This window comes from Leptonotus elevatus, chromosome 15, assembly GCF_054856555.1.
Source record: "Leptonotus elevatus isolate MCC_2025b chromosome 15, RoL_Lele_1.0, whole genome shotgun sequence".
Lineage (NCBI taxonomy): Eukaryota > Metazoa > Chordata > Actinopteri > Syngnathiformes > Syngnathidae > Leptonotus > Leptonotus elevatus.
The window spans coordinates 123,086-137,079 of record NC_141253.1 but is presented as its reverse complement, the minus strand read 5'-3'; the positions used below and the strand labels follow the sequence as shown (position 1 = coordinate 137,079).

At 52.9% G+C, this 13,994-nt stretch overlaps 3 protein-coding genes across 5 annotated transcripts; 1 reads left to right on the top strand and 2 right to left on the bottom strand.

Moving 5' to 3' along the window:
- Positions 1 to 139: 139 nt before the first annotated feature.
- Positions 140 to 3,061, bottom strand: capslb (calcyphosine-like b). 3 transcript variants are annotated; one of them, XM_086096160.1, is made up of 5 exons: positions 2,662 to 3,061; positions 2,276 to 2,491; positions 1,168 to 1,345; positions 466 to 675; positions 140 to 382 (listed from the first exon to the last, which is right to left on the bottom strand). In XM_086096160.1, exons 2-5 carry the CDS (start codon positions 2,410 to 2,412, stop codon positions 281 to 283), a joined length of 627 nt encoding a protein of 208 aa, XP_085952286.1. In that variant the 5' UTR covers positions 2,413 to 2,491; positions 2,662 to 3,061; the 3' UTR covers positions 140 to 280. The 3 variants fall into 3 exon arrangements, with proteins under 3 accessions (XP_085952286.1, XP_085952285.1, XP_085952283.1); XM_086096159.1 differs by having other exon boundaries at positions 2,276 to 2,470; positions 2,662 to 3,058; XM_086096157.1 differs by lacking the exons at positions 2,276 to 2,491; positions 2,662 to 3,061 and having other exon boundaries at positions 1,168 to 1,847.
- A 1,414-nt stretch (positions 3,062 to 4,475) lies between these two features.
- crybb1 (crystallin, beta B1) lies at positions 4,476 to 8,850 on the bottom strand. The gene is made up of 6 exons (XM_086096156.1): positions 8,688 to 8,850; positions 7,917 to 8,050; positions 6,830 to 6,948; positions 6,567 to 6,699; positions 5,398 to 5,540; positions 4,476 to 4,765 (listed from the first exon to the last, which is right to left on the bottom strand). Exons 1-6 carry the CDS (start codon positions 8,725 to 8,727, stop codon positions 4,576 to 4,578), a joined length of 759 nt encoding a protein of 252 aa, XP_085952282.1. The 5' UTR covers positions 8,728 to 8,850; the 3' UTR covers positions 4,476 to 4,575.
- A 2,395-nt stretch (positions 8,851 to 11,245) lies between these two features.
- Positions 11,246 to 13,681, top strand: cryba4 (crystallin, beta A4). The gene is made up of 6 exons (XM_086096161.1): positions 11,246 to 11,346; positions 11,571 to 11,611; positions 11,910 to 12,028; positions 12,098 to 12,239; positions 12,314 to 12,456; positions 13,453 to 13,681. The coding sequence occupies exons 2-6, from the start codon at positions 11,573 to 11,575 to the stop codon at positions 13,598 to 13,600; spliced, it is 591 nt and encodes a 196-aa protein (XP_085952287.1). The 5' UTR covers positions 11,246 to 11,346; positions 11,571 to 11,572; the 3' UTR covers positions 13,601 to 13,681.
- The last annotated feature ends 313 nt before the right edge of the window (positions 13,682 to 13,994 follow it).

Sequence of the window (13,994 nt, the reverse complement as noted above, 5' to 3'; positions counted from 1 at the left end):
ATTTGGGAGAGTTGCGCCATCTTCAGTTCCTTGAAAGTTTTGACTAATGTTTGGAGTGATGGAGCAGCCCTGCCCCAAGATGGCCGCCCCGCGACGACCTTTTGCGTCACGGCCCGGACGAGTGTTCATACCTGCGGTTTGGACGCGATTGTCAAGCGTGTCGGAACTCCGCACGTGGAGTGAGGATCGAATGGAAAAAATGCTGAATTGTCCCGAGCGGACTTCGGAGGGACTGTCGGGGTTACGCGCGCTCGCCGATGAGGCGCGCTCGCCGATGGTTTCAGAGCTTCCACGCGTTCATCATCATCAGGATGAAGAAGGCGTCGTTGTCGATGGAGGCGCTGACGCCGCAGTAGTAGTTGATGAACTCTTCGTGCGTCACCTGCCAGACCAAAGTGGCGGGCGACAGCTCGTCAAGGCCAAAGGTCGCCACCCCCCTCCCCGGAGCGCCGCGGCTTTGCCTACCTTGCCGTCTTTGTCGTACGGCGAGTCAAAGTTGTCCAGGAAGGTCCGGAAGACCTGCTCCTCGCTCCACTCGCCGTTCTGGTACTTGGGGTGGTACTTGGCGTTGTAGACGCCCCTCAGGTCGTCCACGGTGATCACGCCGTCTTTGCTCTTGTCCAGTTTGCCGAAGGCCTGCATGACCACGTCTCGGCGGGCCTTGGACATGGCGGGCTGCCCGGGCGGGACAGGAAGCGCGAGGTCAGCGAGGTCAGCGAGTAAGCCCGGAAGCAGAGTGCCGTTCCAGGCGGGCCTCGACGTCGGGTGGACCGCAACGTTTTGGGATTTGCAACCTTTTTTCTTTGTGAAACCGAACCTTCGCACATAACGATTACAATATGTTTTGAACAAGGAAAACTAAAAAGTGACCGAAACCTCAAGCGTCCAGGGATGCGCCAACTGCTGGGGGCAGGTGGTACTGCACTTCCGCCTCTTCCTCAAACCGTTTAGTTAGCTCCGCCCCGGCTGAGGCTTCAGTGTTTGTCATGTGTTTAAAAAAAAAAAAACTACATCATAAGACGACGCATCATTAATTATGCAAATTTCAACCATTTGGAAAAAATCCGTGTAAGCCGAGTCAAATGTTTAAGTCCACCCAACGTGGCGGCCAGAGGGCCCCCGCGGTACGGCGCGGGTGCGAGCCAGACGCGCTAGCGCGGTAGTTACCCGCAGCGTGACCAGGAACTCGTCAAAGTCGATGGTGCCGTTGCCGTTGCGGTCAAAGCGCTGGAAGATGGCCGCCGCTTCCTCCTTGTCCATCAGGACGCCGAAGTCGTGGAGGCCCTTGAGGAACTCCTTCAAGTCCAGCGAGCGGTTGGCGTCGTCGTCCATGATCCGGAACACTCTGAGGGAGCCGTTGCGAAGACGCCGCGGCGAGCGAGAGACAACGGACAAAGGAGATGCTAACCAGTTGACGCTAACTGCTTGCTCGCCTTCCCGGCAGACGCGCCGGGCTCGACTGCTGTGACCTCCAAGTTCGTACCCCCCGACCCGATTTGAAACCATAACGCCAGTTTGGAAGCCCGCCGTGGAAACACGAACTCCATTTTGAAAGCCGACTAACGTGTTAACGGTTGCTCACGTTCCCAGCGGACGCCGTCAAGGCCGGAAAGACCAGAGTGCACTAAAACGCACTCGAGGAGCGACGAGAGCAGAGGTGTCAAACTCCGGTCCTGGGGGGCCGCGGTCCTGCAGGTTTTGGAGGTGTCCCTCCTCCCAACGCAAGCCGATTCCAATCAGCAGGCTCGTTCTCAGGCGTATGCAGCGCTTGCTGATGAGCTGATCATACATCACCTGTGTTGGAGAAGGGCAACATGCAAAACCTGCAGGCGTCCAGGACCGGAGTTTGACACCTATGGACGAGAGCGGTCTTTGCGAGACTGGTTTCTGCCACAGACTGGAGCGGACTTCACCCTAATAAACTGGACTAAACTGAAGCAGGCGGTCTGGATTTAGCCACTTATCAGTCAAAAGACTGGACTGTACTAGACTTGATGAAACGAACCAATACTAGACCTGAATGGAGCACTTGAAGGTTTCTATTGCACGAGACTGGAAAAGACTGGATCGCCACCAAAAGGTCAAAGACTGGACTGGACTAGACTGGAATTTAAACTTTACTACTTTACTACTTTACGACAGTGGACTGGAACTCGACTAGATTAGTTTTGGCTCGACCAGTTTGGGCCCCTCAAAGCTCACAGACTCGATTCGGCTGCACTGGACGACACAATTGCTGCAAAACTGCCGCGCTCGTTGTTCCAAGCGGGTTCACCTTCCGAGACCTTTGATGCCAGCCGAACCCCTGGCCAGGCACTGGAGGCGGAGACTCTCCAGCGGGTCGGAACATGACGTCAGCTGCCGTTTGGCGTTGAGCGCCATCTCTCGGTCGTGCCTGGAGGTTCCCGCCATCTGTGACGTCACCGCAGCTCTTACTTTGGGGCCGCCCACCAGCGCTCCCTTCGCTTCTCTGAAAGACGTCAAATTCTTTCTTAAGGAGAAAAAAAAAATCACACAAGCTGGGTGTTGTCTTTCCAACACTTCCTGGTATTATTTACAAAACAAAAGTCTCGAAACGGAAACAGCCAGTCCAGAAGCCTGCGTTTTTATTGTACTGTATTTCTTTTGTTGTGAAATATTTAGTTGATACTGTGGACTCACCTAACGGGCTCAACACACGCCGGAAGTGGCTTCAGCAGACAAAAGAGTCTCAATAACCTTTAACCCCTCCACACGAAAAGACGACGACGAACGTTCACATATGAAACGCGAGAACAAGTGCCAGCGAAAAACACCGCCGTTGCCACGGAAACCTTCCGCTCCTCCCCTCCCTCTTGATTGGCTGGATGTCCAGCCGTGATTGGACGAAAGTCTCCTCGGCCTTGAAGCCAGATGGCAGCCATCTTACGTGGCCACTCAATGGGGTGCCGCACGAATGCTATTTGTTGGCCGCACGGTCGGTCACGTGACTTCAGCAGTTTGAACCGGAAAGAGGTCAAAAATGAAGTCGGCTCATTGACAGCAATGCAAGGAGTGCTTGTCTCGTTCTTGTTTATCTCTGGAAGAAAAGAAAAGCATGCCGAGTCAACACAGCTGTTATGGAACTTGCAGAAAGGATGATGTATTCTTTATTCGTTTCTCGGGATCAACTTGTGCGGACGTCCAAAAGATGCGTTTAACGCCAGCCAAGTGAGCCTTTCCCTCTGTTGGGGGTCATCAGGCTCCTTTGACAATCCTAACCCTTGCCACGCCGTCCCCAACAGGTAAGCCATTTTCTTTCTTTTTCTTTCTTTGACTCTTCCCCGACTGCCCGACGACAATAACGAATGACGAGGGCAAATGCTGAAATGGCTTTTCCGCTGTTGTTCGGACCTGTTGTCGCGGTTCTGTTTCTCCCTCTGCAGTTCCGGAGTGTGGCAGGAGGCGGCGCCAACGCCGCGCCAGCAGAGGCTCACACGCACACACCTGAGGCTCGTCGGTTGACGCCTGCTTAACGAGCCTCTTGCATTTGTTGCATTTGTTCCGTTTGCTCGTTTCGTTTCTTGCCTCCTCCTGCCACGCGCCTCAATGAAGGAGTTCCGCTGCTCCAGTTGTTGTTTTTGTTTCTTCAAAAGTAAGGCGATTTTCTGTTGCTCCGTTTTGACGACAAATAAATTGTGTTCTTCTGTCTCGCTGCATCCTGGCCTTGTTTTTGCCTCACGTCACGTCACGCCCGTCTTGCTTACCGCCTGATTTGTGTCTGTTATTTTTTATTTATTTATTTTTAAGAATTTCGGTATATCGAGTGTTTCCAAGTAGAATTGCGGTCGCTACACGCACAATAAGCAATAAAAATGTAGCGCCCAAAAACGGTCAAAGACGCAAGACGGTGCTAAAGGAAGGTTCGCTTGTTGAAAGTGGAGAATGTCAGTGTCGCGATGTTTTGAGGGGCGAGAAGAAAAAAAAATCTCCTTAATTGAACATGAGTATGTTCGTCGACGGTCAATTTGGCACCAGGGATTTCATTCTCGGGCACAAAAAATGAGTCGACATCTCACGAGGAGACTGTTTACATCCGTTCAGCGTGACTGGCCCGCCGAGTTCGACCCTCTCGCGAGACTCATGAATATTAATGAGTGCGGTGACGTCAATCTTGCATTGAAAACATCCTGACATCTTGAAGTGGGAGTCCCGCCCCTCACGTCGCGCTTTCCACTGGGGTTGAGCTAGCTGGCTGCGGCATTAGCATTAGCATTAGTATTAGCAACATGCAAAGGTAATTGTATTTTTAATCTGCATTAGCATCCTACTCACTTTGTTGCACTTTCATCATTGTCCGCATTAGCCTCATGCTAACCTTATTGTAAATTCATCACCGCGATCGTTAGCCCAATGCTAAGTTTGTTGTTCTTTCAGCTCGACGTTGGATCTCTTGTTGCAAATATTTTGCCGCGTTTGCTAAGAAAGACTTGAAATAAGCAGCGCTGAGACGTTCGTCTGTTATTCAAACACATTTTATTCATTGTCACCATAAAAGCCAGCAACGGTCGGCAATAGATGGAGGAGTCAGTAAAAACGCGCGTGGGCGTGGCCCTTTCACTTGCTGCCGGCGGCGGCGGCGGAAGTCAAGTTGAAGCAGCCCCGCTGGTGGAACTGCATGTCGCGGATGCGGCGCACCGACTGGATCTGAGGCTGGATGGCCGAGAAGTCGTTGCAGTGCCGGTAGTCGCCGCTCTCCAGAAGGTACTGGTAGCCCCGGTAGCCCGGGTACTGGTAGCCCACCCACCTGCGGACCGAGCAAGCCAGGGGTTCAGCCGCCGCACGGGGGCGTCCTCGCGCACCCTCCTTCGCACCGCCGACGGGCGCCACCGGATGGCGCTTGGAAACGAAGCGGCGCAACTCTTCAAACCTTCGCAACTCTTCAAACCTTCGGCGCTACGCCAAAGTACCGACTTTGGCACTTTTAGCATTAGCATCATGAGAACGCCGATGCGCTTTTCTCACGACTAGCATTAGCAGCATGCTGACTAGTACTGTCATTGGATTAGCTAAAGCATCATGCTAACGCCATCATTTTCCTATTAGCGTTTACTTTCATCAGTATTTACGTCAACGCACTTTCATCACTTAACACGCTTGGAGTACTATCAGCGTTAGCATCTTGCCTGTTTGTGAATCACGCTAACCTCATTAGCATTAGCATACTGAGCATTGAGCCGGCTTTTTCCCGTTGGTGGAAAAGCAAACATGATCTCAGAAAAGATACAAATGTCAAAAGAAGAAAAATACATATTGGCGCTCAAACAAGAGCAAAGTCAATGCGACTGGATGGCGCGACCTCGTCACGCTGCGGCAATATTTGCCTTGCTCAACGGAAGCGCCGGCGGCTTTGTCGTTGCGCTGCGCTGCGCTACTTACGCTCCCCCCGGGACCTTCACGCTGCCCACCCGGTCGCAGAAGCCGTGCGCCCACAGGGTGGGAACGTCGTCCTCCTGGATCTCCATCTTGTTGCCCTTGAAGTCAGAGAGCTCATGCAGGCAGATTTTGTGCTCCAAGCTGTCCTGTCAACGGGTCAACATTAGCTTCAGCATTACGCTAAATCAATACACGTTCGCTGCTATTAGCGTGGGCGGGACGGAATGTACTTTGCATCATTATTAGCACGAGCAACATGACAAGCAGCGTGCTAATGTACTTTTGTTGCCTTTCTACATAAATGGGGCAAGATTTCAACGGTGGCGGACGTTTTTGGACAAACAAACCAAATCGATGAATGGACGCTGCAATTAACCCGATAACGCCAAATGTATCATATTAAATACGAGACGTTTTGAGCCCTCATAAGTGTAGTATTTTTCCCCCCCATTAAAACCCTGACGTATATGATCTGACACATGCATTGCACGGATGAGCCAATAGAGGGCAGCATCAGCCAGCTGATGGCCCCAATTGAGAAAGGAGAGACAACTATGCTTATTAATAGTGGGAAATTTTCTTTCCCCTTTTTGTAAATGCTAATATGTTTGACCAATTATTATATTTTGGACGGTTATTAATGTACGAATTTAAAGCATTGTGACCAGATGTAATAAATATCACACAAATCAAAAGTCGTATGTGGAAGTTGATTTTCAAAAACGTTTTTTTTCTTTTGTTCAAAAGGGCCAATAAATACTCCATTTTTTTTCTCTCCTCCATGGTTCGGGCTTTATGGGCTAATTCTGTTCTCGCAGAATTATTCACTGTTTTCTTGTTGAATGTTGAACATGGACAGACGCTTTTTTTACGCCGCATCGTCCAATCAGCCGGAACGCTATTGTACGGCAAGTCCCGCCCTTCCGCCGAGCGAAGTTCCAGATTGATCATGCGAGTCAATCGCAATGATCGATCTGGCTCGCGAGCTTCATCTCGAGGGGCCGCGGCGTCGGGATTGGACCGAGCCGACGATTCGGAAAGCGGCTGGCTACGTTTGGAACCCTTGTCCAATTTCTCTACAATCTTCTGCGGCTCCGGCAGCCCACCCGGTGCAAACGAGCTGATCGGAGCTAAGCCTGCGTGCGTGCGTGCGCGCGCGTGTGCGTGCGTACCATGTGGATGGGCCGCAGCGACATGAGGCAGTCGCTGCGGTACGAGTTGCTCCAGGTGTCCCAGCGAGGATACTCTCCCTTCTCCAGGATGAACATCTCCCCACGGAGGTTGGTCTGCTCGAAAGCAACAAAGCTGGACGGAGGGGGGGCGAAGGGGGGGCCGGGATCGCCGCGAGTGGGAGGGGGGGGGAGTAAAGGTCAAGGGAAGGGAATGAGCGGCGAAGACAAAGAAAGAGCCACGTCGGCGGACGTGCGGATCTTACGGGCCGCTGTCCACGATGATGCTGCCGACGCGTTCCAGGCCTCGCTCGCAAACGTTCAAGCACTCGCTCTGCAGCTCCAACGAGCGACCTTGGAAGTTCTCCTGGTCGAACAGCGTCAGCTGCAACACAAAATGCGTCACGTGCTTGCCACGTGCTTGCCACGTGCTTGCCACGTGCTTGCCACGTGTCGCTGGCGGCGGCGGCGGCGGCCACATCAAGCAAGCTGTTGAAAATGCTAACTGGTTCTACCATCAAGCTAACTCATCAAGGTCACTGAATGGGCGCATGATGCTAACTGAGTAGCGTGCATGCTAATTGGCTATGCTAACATGCTGACTGATTCGGTTCTAACCAGCTGTAATATCATGCTATGCTATGCTAACTAACTAAGCGCTAAAACGACATCATTTCCCACATGCTAACTGGCTAATGTGGCAAGTGGCTTTGTCGCAGTTGTGACCTCAAAGCGTTCCGAGCAAATGGAAACGAAAAAGATGGCTGAATGACCTTTGGCCCTTCGCGGTCTTTGTCGCCAGATTGGAGCTTCCGCTTGAAAGAGCCGTTTCAAAATGACGACGTCCTACTTTCCTCGAAGGCAGCATTAGCACTCGGAAACGCCGAGTCACCACTTTTGTTGGAGCAAAAAAATACACGTGGCAGCCGACGTCATCGTGAAAGTCAACGATTACGGCAAATAATCACATTGAATTTTATACGCCACGTAATTGCTTGGATATAAAACAACCGGCTCGTGGACGATAACGTCCTTATGTTATTTCTTGCCGTTCACGACTCCTTCGGCGCCCTCCGCCACGCGCGATGCAACCGGAAAAGTTCTCGCCGCTCGGAAAGCCGGGTATCGAAAACAAGTCTCAGTTGTCCGGCGGGAAATGTCACAGGAGCAATCTTGGACCCCGCGCGTGCAATTTACCATCCTTTCGATAGCACTTGAAGGCAGCAAAAATAGCAACGTGCTACGTGGCTCGGGGCAATGTGAACATGCCAGGCCACTAGTTGGCAGCGTGGCACCCCAAGCGTGCTTTTCAGCGGCGGCTGCGGCGGCTGCGGCCGTGACGTCGGCGCTCACCTTGAAGGTTCCCAAACTGGGCTCGCCCGTCTTGGTGGCCTTGCTGGAGGCGGCCGGCGCGCCTCCCTTGTTGTCCTTGGCGTCGGCGCCCTGGCTGGAGGCGGACTTGGCGGTCTGAGACATGGCGAGGGGGGCTGGGGGCGGGGCCAGTGGAGGATGCTCATTAACATGCCTAAATAACGCGGCAATAATTCATGCTCATTCGACTTGCTGTGATCCGTTTTCGAAGCGCGACCTTTTTTATATCTCGCGTCTCGTTCAACACAGAAAAAGTTGTTTTGTTTTTTAACGATAAAGCTGATTCTGGATAAGTCGGTGATTGGGGGAAATAATAAGATGAATAATAACTGGAAGAATTGTGCCCCAAAAAGTCGACCAATAATTGATCCTCATTACAGATGGCAGGAAAAAAGACTTATATATTGAAAAAAATATATATTTAAAAAAAATAATAAAAAAAAGAATGTGACCAATTGTGGAAAATTACTGTGAAAAAATGGTGCTCGTTCAAAAAAAAAAAAAAGAAGATTGTTGCTGATTATGACTGAGCCCTTATTTCTCCAAACTTGAAATAACTTATGATCATTGTGTCTGGTGTGGCTTTTAGAGGCGGGACTTAAATGAAATCCTCTTGAGGTCGCACATTTTCACGGAATGTAACAAGACAAGCGGCGATGTGGACTTTTTTCGTGTTTTCTTTCCAAAGTCCAGCGGGAGGCGGGCCAGGCGGGCCAGGCGGGCCGGCGGCGGTGCGCGAGTGCGGCGTCTTACCTGCGTGCGGCGTCGAAGCGGGCTCGCCGGCGTCGGTCATGTTTTGCGCCGTCGCAACGCTTTTTAAAGGCTGGCAAAGGCCGAGCGGCCACAAAACAAACGCTGCGTCATCACACGGCCCGACCTGGAAGCCCCTCCCCCTCGGAAAGCCCCCCGTAAGCACTTTAAACGCAAAGGAAAGTGCTGATGCCGCCGTTCGGGGTTTGGGGAGGGTCGGGGGGGCTCCATAGAGGAATGTTAAAGGGGGGTGGGCACAATGAAGTCATGTCTCCGTCACCCCCAGCGATCCAAAGACACAAACAGCAGCTCTCGAAACAAATGCAGTCGCACGAGACCAGAAGACAAATGCAAGGAAAAGGAAAACAGGGCAACATATCTGTCCTGTCCTGTCCTGTCCTGTCCTGTCCTGTCTCAAGAGACTTTCCACTGCTGTCAATCAGCTGGATGTGGACATTTTGCTACTGGTCCACAAAAGTCCGAACGTTTGGCTCCTCAATACATGAAAGAAATGCTGATGCAGACTTCACATCAATTCATTTTTTTCTAGCTTGGGAATGTGGTGTTTTGTTAGCAAAGGCTTGGAGGTGTTGTGTGAAAAAGAAAAAAAGAAAGCTGCCTCGCTGCCTTGTAGCAAAAGTTCTTTTCGAGACCTTCCAAAAGCAAGCGGCGGAAACGCCGTCGTAAGCAATCCAGCAGGTCCAGAAAGTCCGAACCCCGGACAGCAGCAGGGATCACAAACTGTCATCTGACATTAGCATTTAGCATAGCAAGAGGATGATCCGTTCAAATCTTAGGCCGGGTCCGAGTGTGCGAGTCGTGAGCTGGCTGTCCCGATCGCCGAACAGAAGTTTCAACGTGGTTCAATCGACAAACCCACTTTGGAACAGCGTAAACCAGGGATGGTAGCGTGCTAGCATGTAGCTAGCCAACGAGCATGTGCTTGGGTAGAGTAGCGTGCTAGCATGTAGCTAGCCAACGAGCATGTGCTTGGGTAGAGTAGCGTGCTAGCATGTAGCTAGCCAACGAGCATGTGCTTGGGTAGAGTAGCGTGCTAGCATGTAGCTAGCCAACTAGCATGTGCTTGGGTAGAGTAGCGTGCTAGCATGTAGCTAGCCAACGAGCATGTGCTTGGGTAGAGTAGCGTGCTAGCATGTAGCTAGCCAACGAGCATGTGCTTGGGTAGAGTAGCGTGCTAGCATGTAGCTAGCCAACGAGCATGTGCTTGGGTAGAGTAGCGTGCTAGCATGTAGCTAGCCAACGAGCATGTGCTTGGGTAGAGTAGCGTGCTAGCATGTAGCTAGCCAACTAGCATGTGCTTGGGTAGAGTAGCGTGCTAGCACGTAGCTAGCCAACGAGCATGTGCTTGGGTAGAGTAGCGTGCTAGCATATAGCTAGCCAACTAGCATGTGCTTGGGTAGAGTGGCGTGCTAGCATGTAGCTAGCCAACGAGCATGTGCTTGGGTAGAGTAGCGTGCTAGCATGTAGCTAGCCAACGAGCATGTGCTTGGGTAGAGTAGCGTGCTAGCATGTAGCTAGCCAACTAGCATGTGCTTGGGTAGAGTAGCGTGCTAGCACGTAGCTAGCCAACGAGCATGTGCTTGGGTAGAGTAGCGTGCTAGCATATAGCTAGCCAACTAGCATGTGCTTGGGTAGAGTAGCGTGCTAGCACGTAGCTAGCCAACTAGCATGTGCTTGGGTAGAGTAGCGTGCTAGCACGTAGCTAGCCAACGAGCATGTGCTTGGGTAGAGTAGCGTGCTAGCATGTAGCTAGCCAACTAGCATGTGCTTGGGTAGAGTAGCGTGCTAGCACGTAGCTAGCCAACGAGCATGTGCTTGGGTAGAGTAGCGTGCTAGCACGTAGCTAGCCAACTAGCATGTGCTTGGGTAGAGTAGCGTGCTAGCACGTAGCTAGCCAACGAGCATGTGCTTGGGTAGAGTAGCGTGCTAGCATATAGCTAGCCAACTAGCATGTGCTTGGGTAGAGTAGCGTGCTAGCACGTAGCTAACCAACTAGCATGTGCTTGGGTAGAGTAGCGTGCTAGCACGTAGCTAGCCAACGAGCATGTGCTTGGGTAGAGTAGCGGGCGCCACTCGAGGCCTGAAACCGATGACTCGTGGCCTTGGGAGGGACCTTGGTCTCATGACGGGAATCGTTGAAGATTTGGGGCACCCGGACCCGATGGTTTGACTCCAGAGTCTTCGGCACGGCTGATGTCATCCTGTTGTCTACCTTTGTTGCGTCACTTGCACATTTCTAGCCGGTTAGCATCTACTCAGCGCGTTGGCATGTTTGCGCCCGCACGGGGGGTCAAAGGGATCCCGTTTACGAGTCGTCGGGATGCTGCCGAAGCGTCCCTCGACCGCCATCCTCGCCAAGGGTCCAAGGGTCCAAGGGTCCAAGGGTCCAAGGGCCGGCGCCCTCTGGCGGCACAATGAAAGCTGCTTCCGTCAGGGGTGGGGTGATGCCGGCGCCGGCGCCGGCCGGGGTCGGGGTGGGGGAAGGGGGGCTCGCACACAAAAAAAGGGACAGGGGCCGCCCCTCTTGCTGAGCGGGGCCTTTCCTGGTGGCCCCCTGCCAGGGGAGGCTTTAAAAGGGAGGGGGGCGCCCGGCTCAGCTCACTCGCCCTCACCAGCAGCAAAGAGCATCACGGACGGCAAGGTGAGTCCGTCGGCCGCGTTTGCACATCCGAGCGTTTCCGAGCGTTTCCGAGCCGCCGGCGTTACAAAGTCATGGCGTTGTTTTCTCATATCGGCCTCACGCGTAATAACGGCACACGTTTGCGGGCGCCAATCACGTCGAAGCCGCACGTGCTGTCGCGAGAACGTCGATGAGTCGCAACGTTAGCGACGCGGATGCAATAACGAAGCAACTTCTCCCGGCAGACATGACGCACCACTGCACCAAGTTCTCCGGCCACTGGAAGGTGAGTCGCAAGAACGCCGCCGTCGGGTACATTTTGCTGACGTTCTTTAAACGCTGGTGATGACGACGCCAAAGAACACGTAACAAGATAATAATGACGTACTAACAACTTGAAAGGTTGACGAGCGTCTGACAAGGTGTCGTAACGCGATCAAGCAGCAGATCAATAACAAGGACATTTTTTGGGCCATGTAATAACCGTGTAATAACAAGAGCCGATTATTGGAACCTCAACTCATGTTACGTACGCAAAATGATGACGATGACGATGATGACGATGATGACGACCACGTGTCCAGATCATCGTGTTCGACGAGGAATGCTTCCAGGGCCGCCGGCACGAGTTCACGTCCGAGTGCGTCAACGTGATGGAGTTGGGCTTCGAGACGGTGCGCTCGCTGCGCGTGGAGAGCGGCGCGTGAGTGTGCGCGCACGCCACAGGCGCGCGGGCCCGCGCGACGGCTGACCGCCTCCCCGTTTTTTGCAGCTGGGTGGGCTACGAGCACGCCTCCTTCCAAGGCCAGCAGCTGATCCTGGAGCGCGGCGAGTACCCGCAGTGCGACGCCTTCGGGGGCAGCAACGCGTACCACGTGGAGCGCTTGACCTCCTTCAGGCCCATCGCTTGCGCGGTGAGTGAGCGCGGCCCCTCCCCCCTCCCTCCGTTGCGCAACCGCCGGGCCTAAGTGTGCGCGGTCTCCGGCAGAACCACCGGGAGTGCCGCATGACCATCTTCGAGCGTGAGAACTTCCTGGCTCGCAAGGGCGAGCTGAGCGACGACTACCCGTCCCTGCACGCCATGGGCTGGTGCAACAACGAAGTGGGATCCCTCAAGGTCCAGTCTGGAGCGTGAGTTCAAAAGCACATTTGGGCTTGAAGCAGGCGCACGTCTGACCGCAGGTGGAAGGCGTGCTCGCTATCGGCGCTCCGATAGGTTGATCTCAAATGTCCTCATTAATATGCACGAGTGGGACATTTCCATTCCGTTTTATTTTTGCATTTCTTGAAAATTCCAATCAAAACGGATGAAAACCCAACTCGTGTTTCCGACATTCCGAGTGGACGTCCGTCATTCGGCAATCCCGCAGCATCAAACATGGACGTCGGAGGCGTGTGCGAGAATGAGCTGGTGGACGGCGACGACGACGTCATGCGGCTCGGAGCTTGCGTTGAGCTCAGTCTTCAACCTCAAGATGGCGCCAAACATGCTTTTTGACCCAAATTCAAACTTTCAACAAACAGGCACTAAAATGTCAACAAAATGAGCAGGACATGTTCGCACATTTGTGGACAGCACTTTAAAAAAGTTGAGTTACTCTTTAAAGCAATGGTAGTTACGAAAACAGCCAGCAGGTGGCAGCAGAGTATAAGAGATCAACCAGGGCCGTGTTGCAAACAAGCTCATTTACTCACAGTTCCAAACAGATTTGTGAATAATGATGAAACGTCGCTAAGCTCTAATGCTAACGGCTGCAAAGCGCAAACAGAGAGAAAGATGTTTTTTTTTCCCGATGAAGGAAGAGACTCGAATCGTTCTTTTCGTAGGTTCCGTGTTTTTATAGCCATAAAACACAATATGCTTCACTGAAAATGGCTGCCAGTCAATGAGTTAAGTCCAAACGCGGTCAACCTTTGGGAAGCCAAAAGGCAGAACGCTAAAAGTTCCGAAACTCTCGACGAGTCCAAAGATGGCAAAAAGCGGTCGAGGAAGTCACGGCGCGGGTTCGACGCTTCCTGAAGCGCGGAGGAAGCGGCTCAACGATCGTTCATGTCACGTGACCAGCCGGCAAAAGCGCCGCCTCGGGTGCCGGCCGCATTTGAATTTGCGCTGTGTTGTGTGGCCAGCTTCGTGTGCTACCAGTACCCCGGTTACCGTGGTTACCAGTACGTCGTGGAGTGCGACCGCCACTGCGGCGAGTACAAGCACTTCAAGGAGTTCGGCTCGCACTGCCAAACGCCTCAGATCCAGTCCATCAGGCGCATCCAGCAGTAGAGGCCGGCCCGGGACCGACCGACCGACCCTCCTTCGCCCAAGCCCCGCCCCGCCCCGCCACAATAAAGTGTCCTCCTCAAACACGCCTGCGCTCGTCTCGTCCTTCGTGTCACGTGCGCCGCCGCTCACCTGCTTTCAGGAAATGTTCATTTCTCACCACGATATGAAAAATGGTTCGGTCCGCGCGTCGTCCTGTGACATCATCAGTACCGGTCGCGTGGCATTTTGCGCTCTTTGCACATTGACAAGCGCAACAGGCCACGAGACGTTTTCAGGCGGACCGCAGCGCCGTGAAAATGTCAAAGACCGTTGAAAGATGGCGCACAACTCCTGACAAAAAAGAAATCTTTTTGTGGCTTTTTTTCCTCCACCAAAATCAAGTTTGCCATCTAGT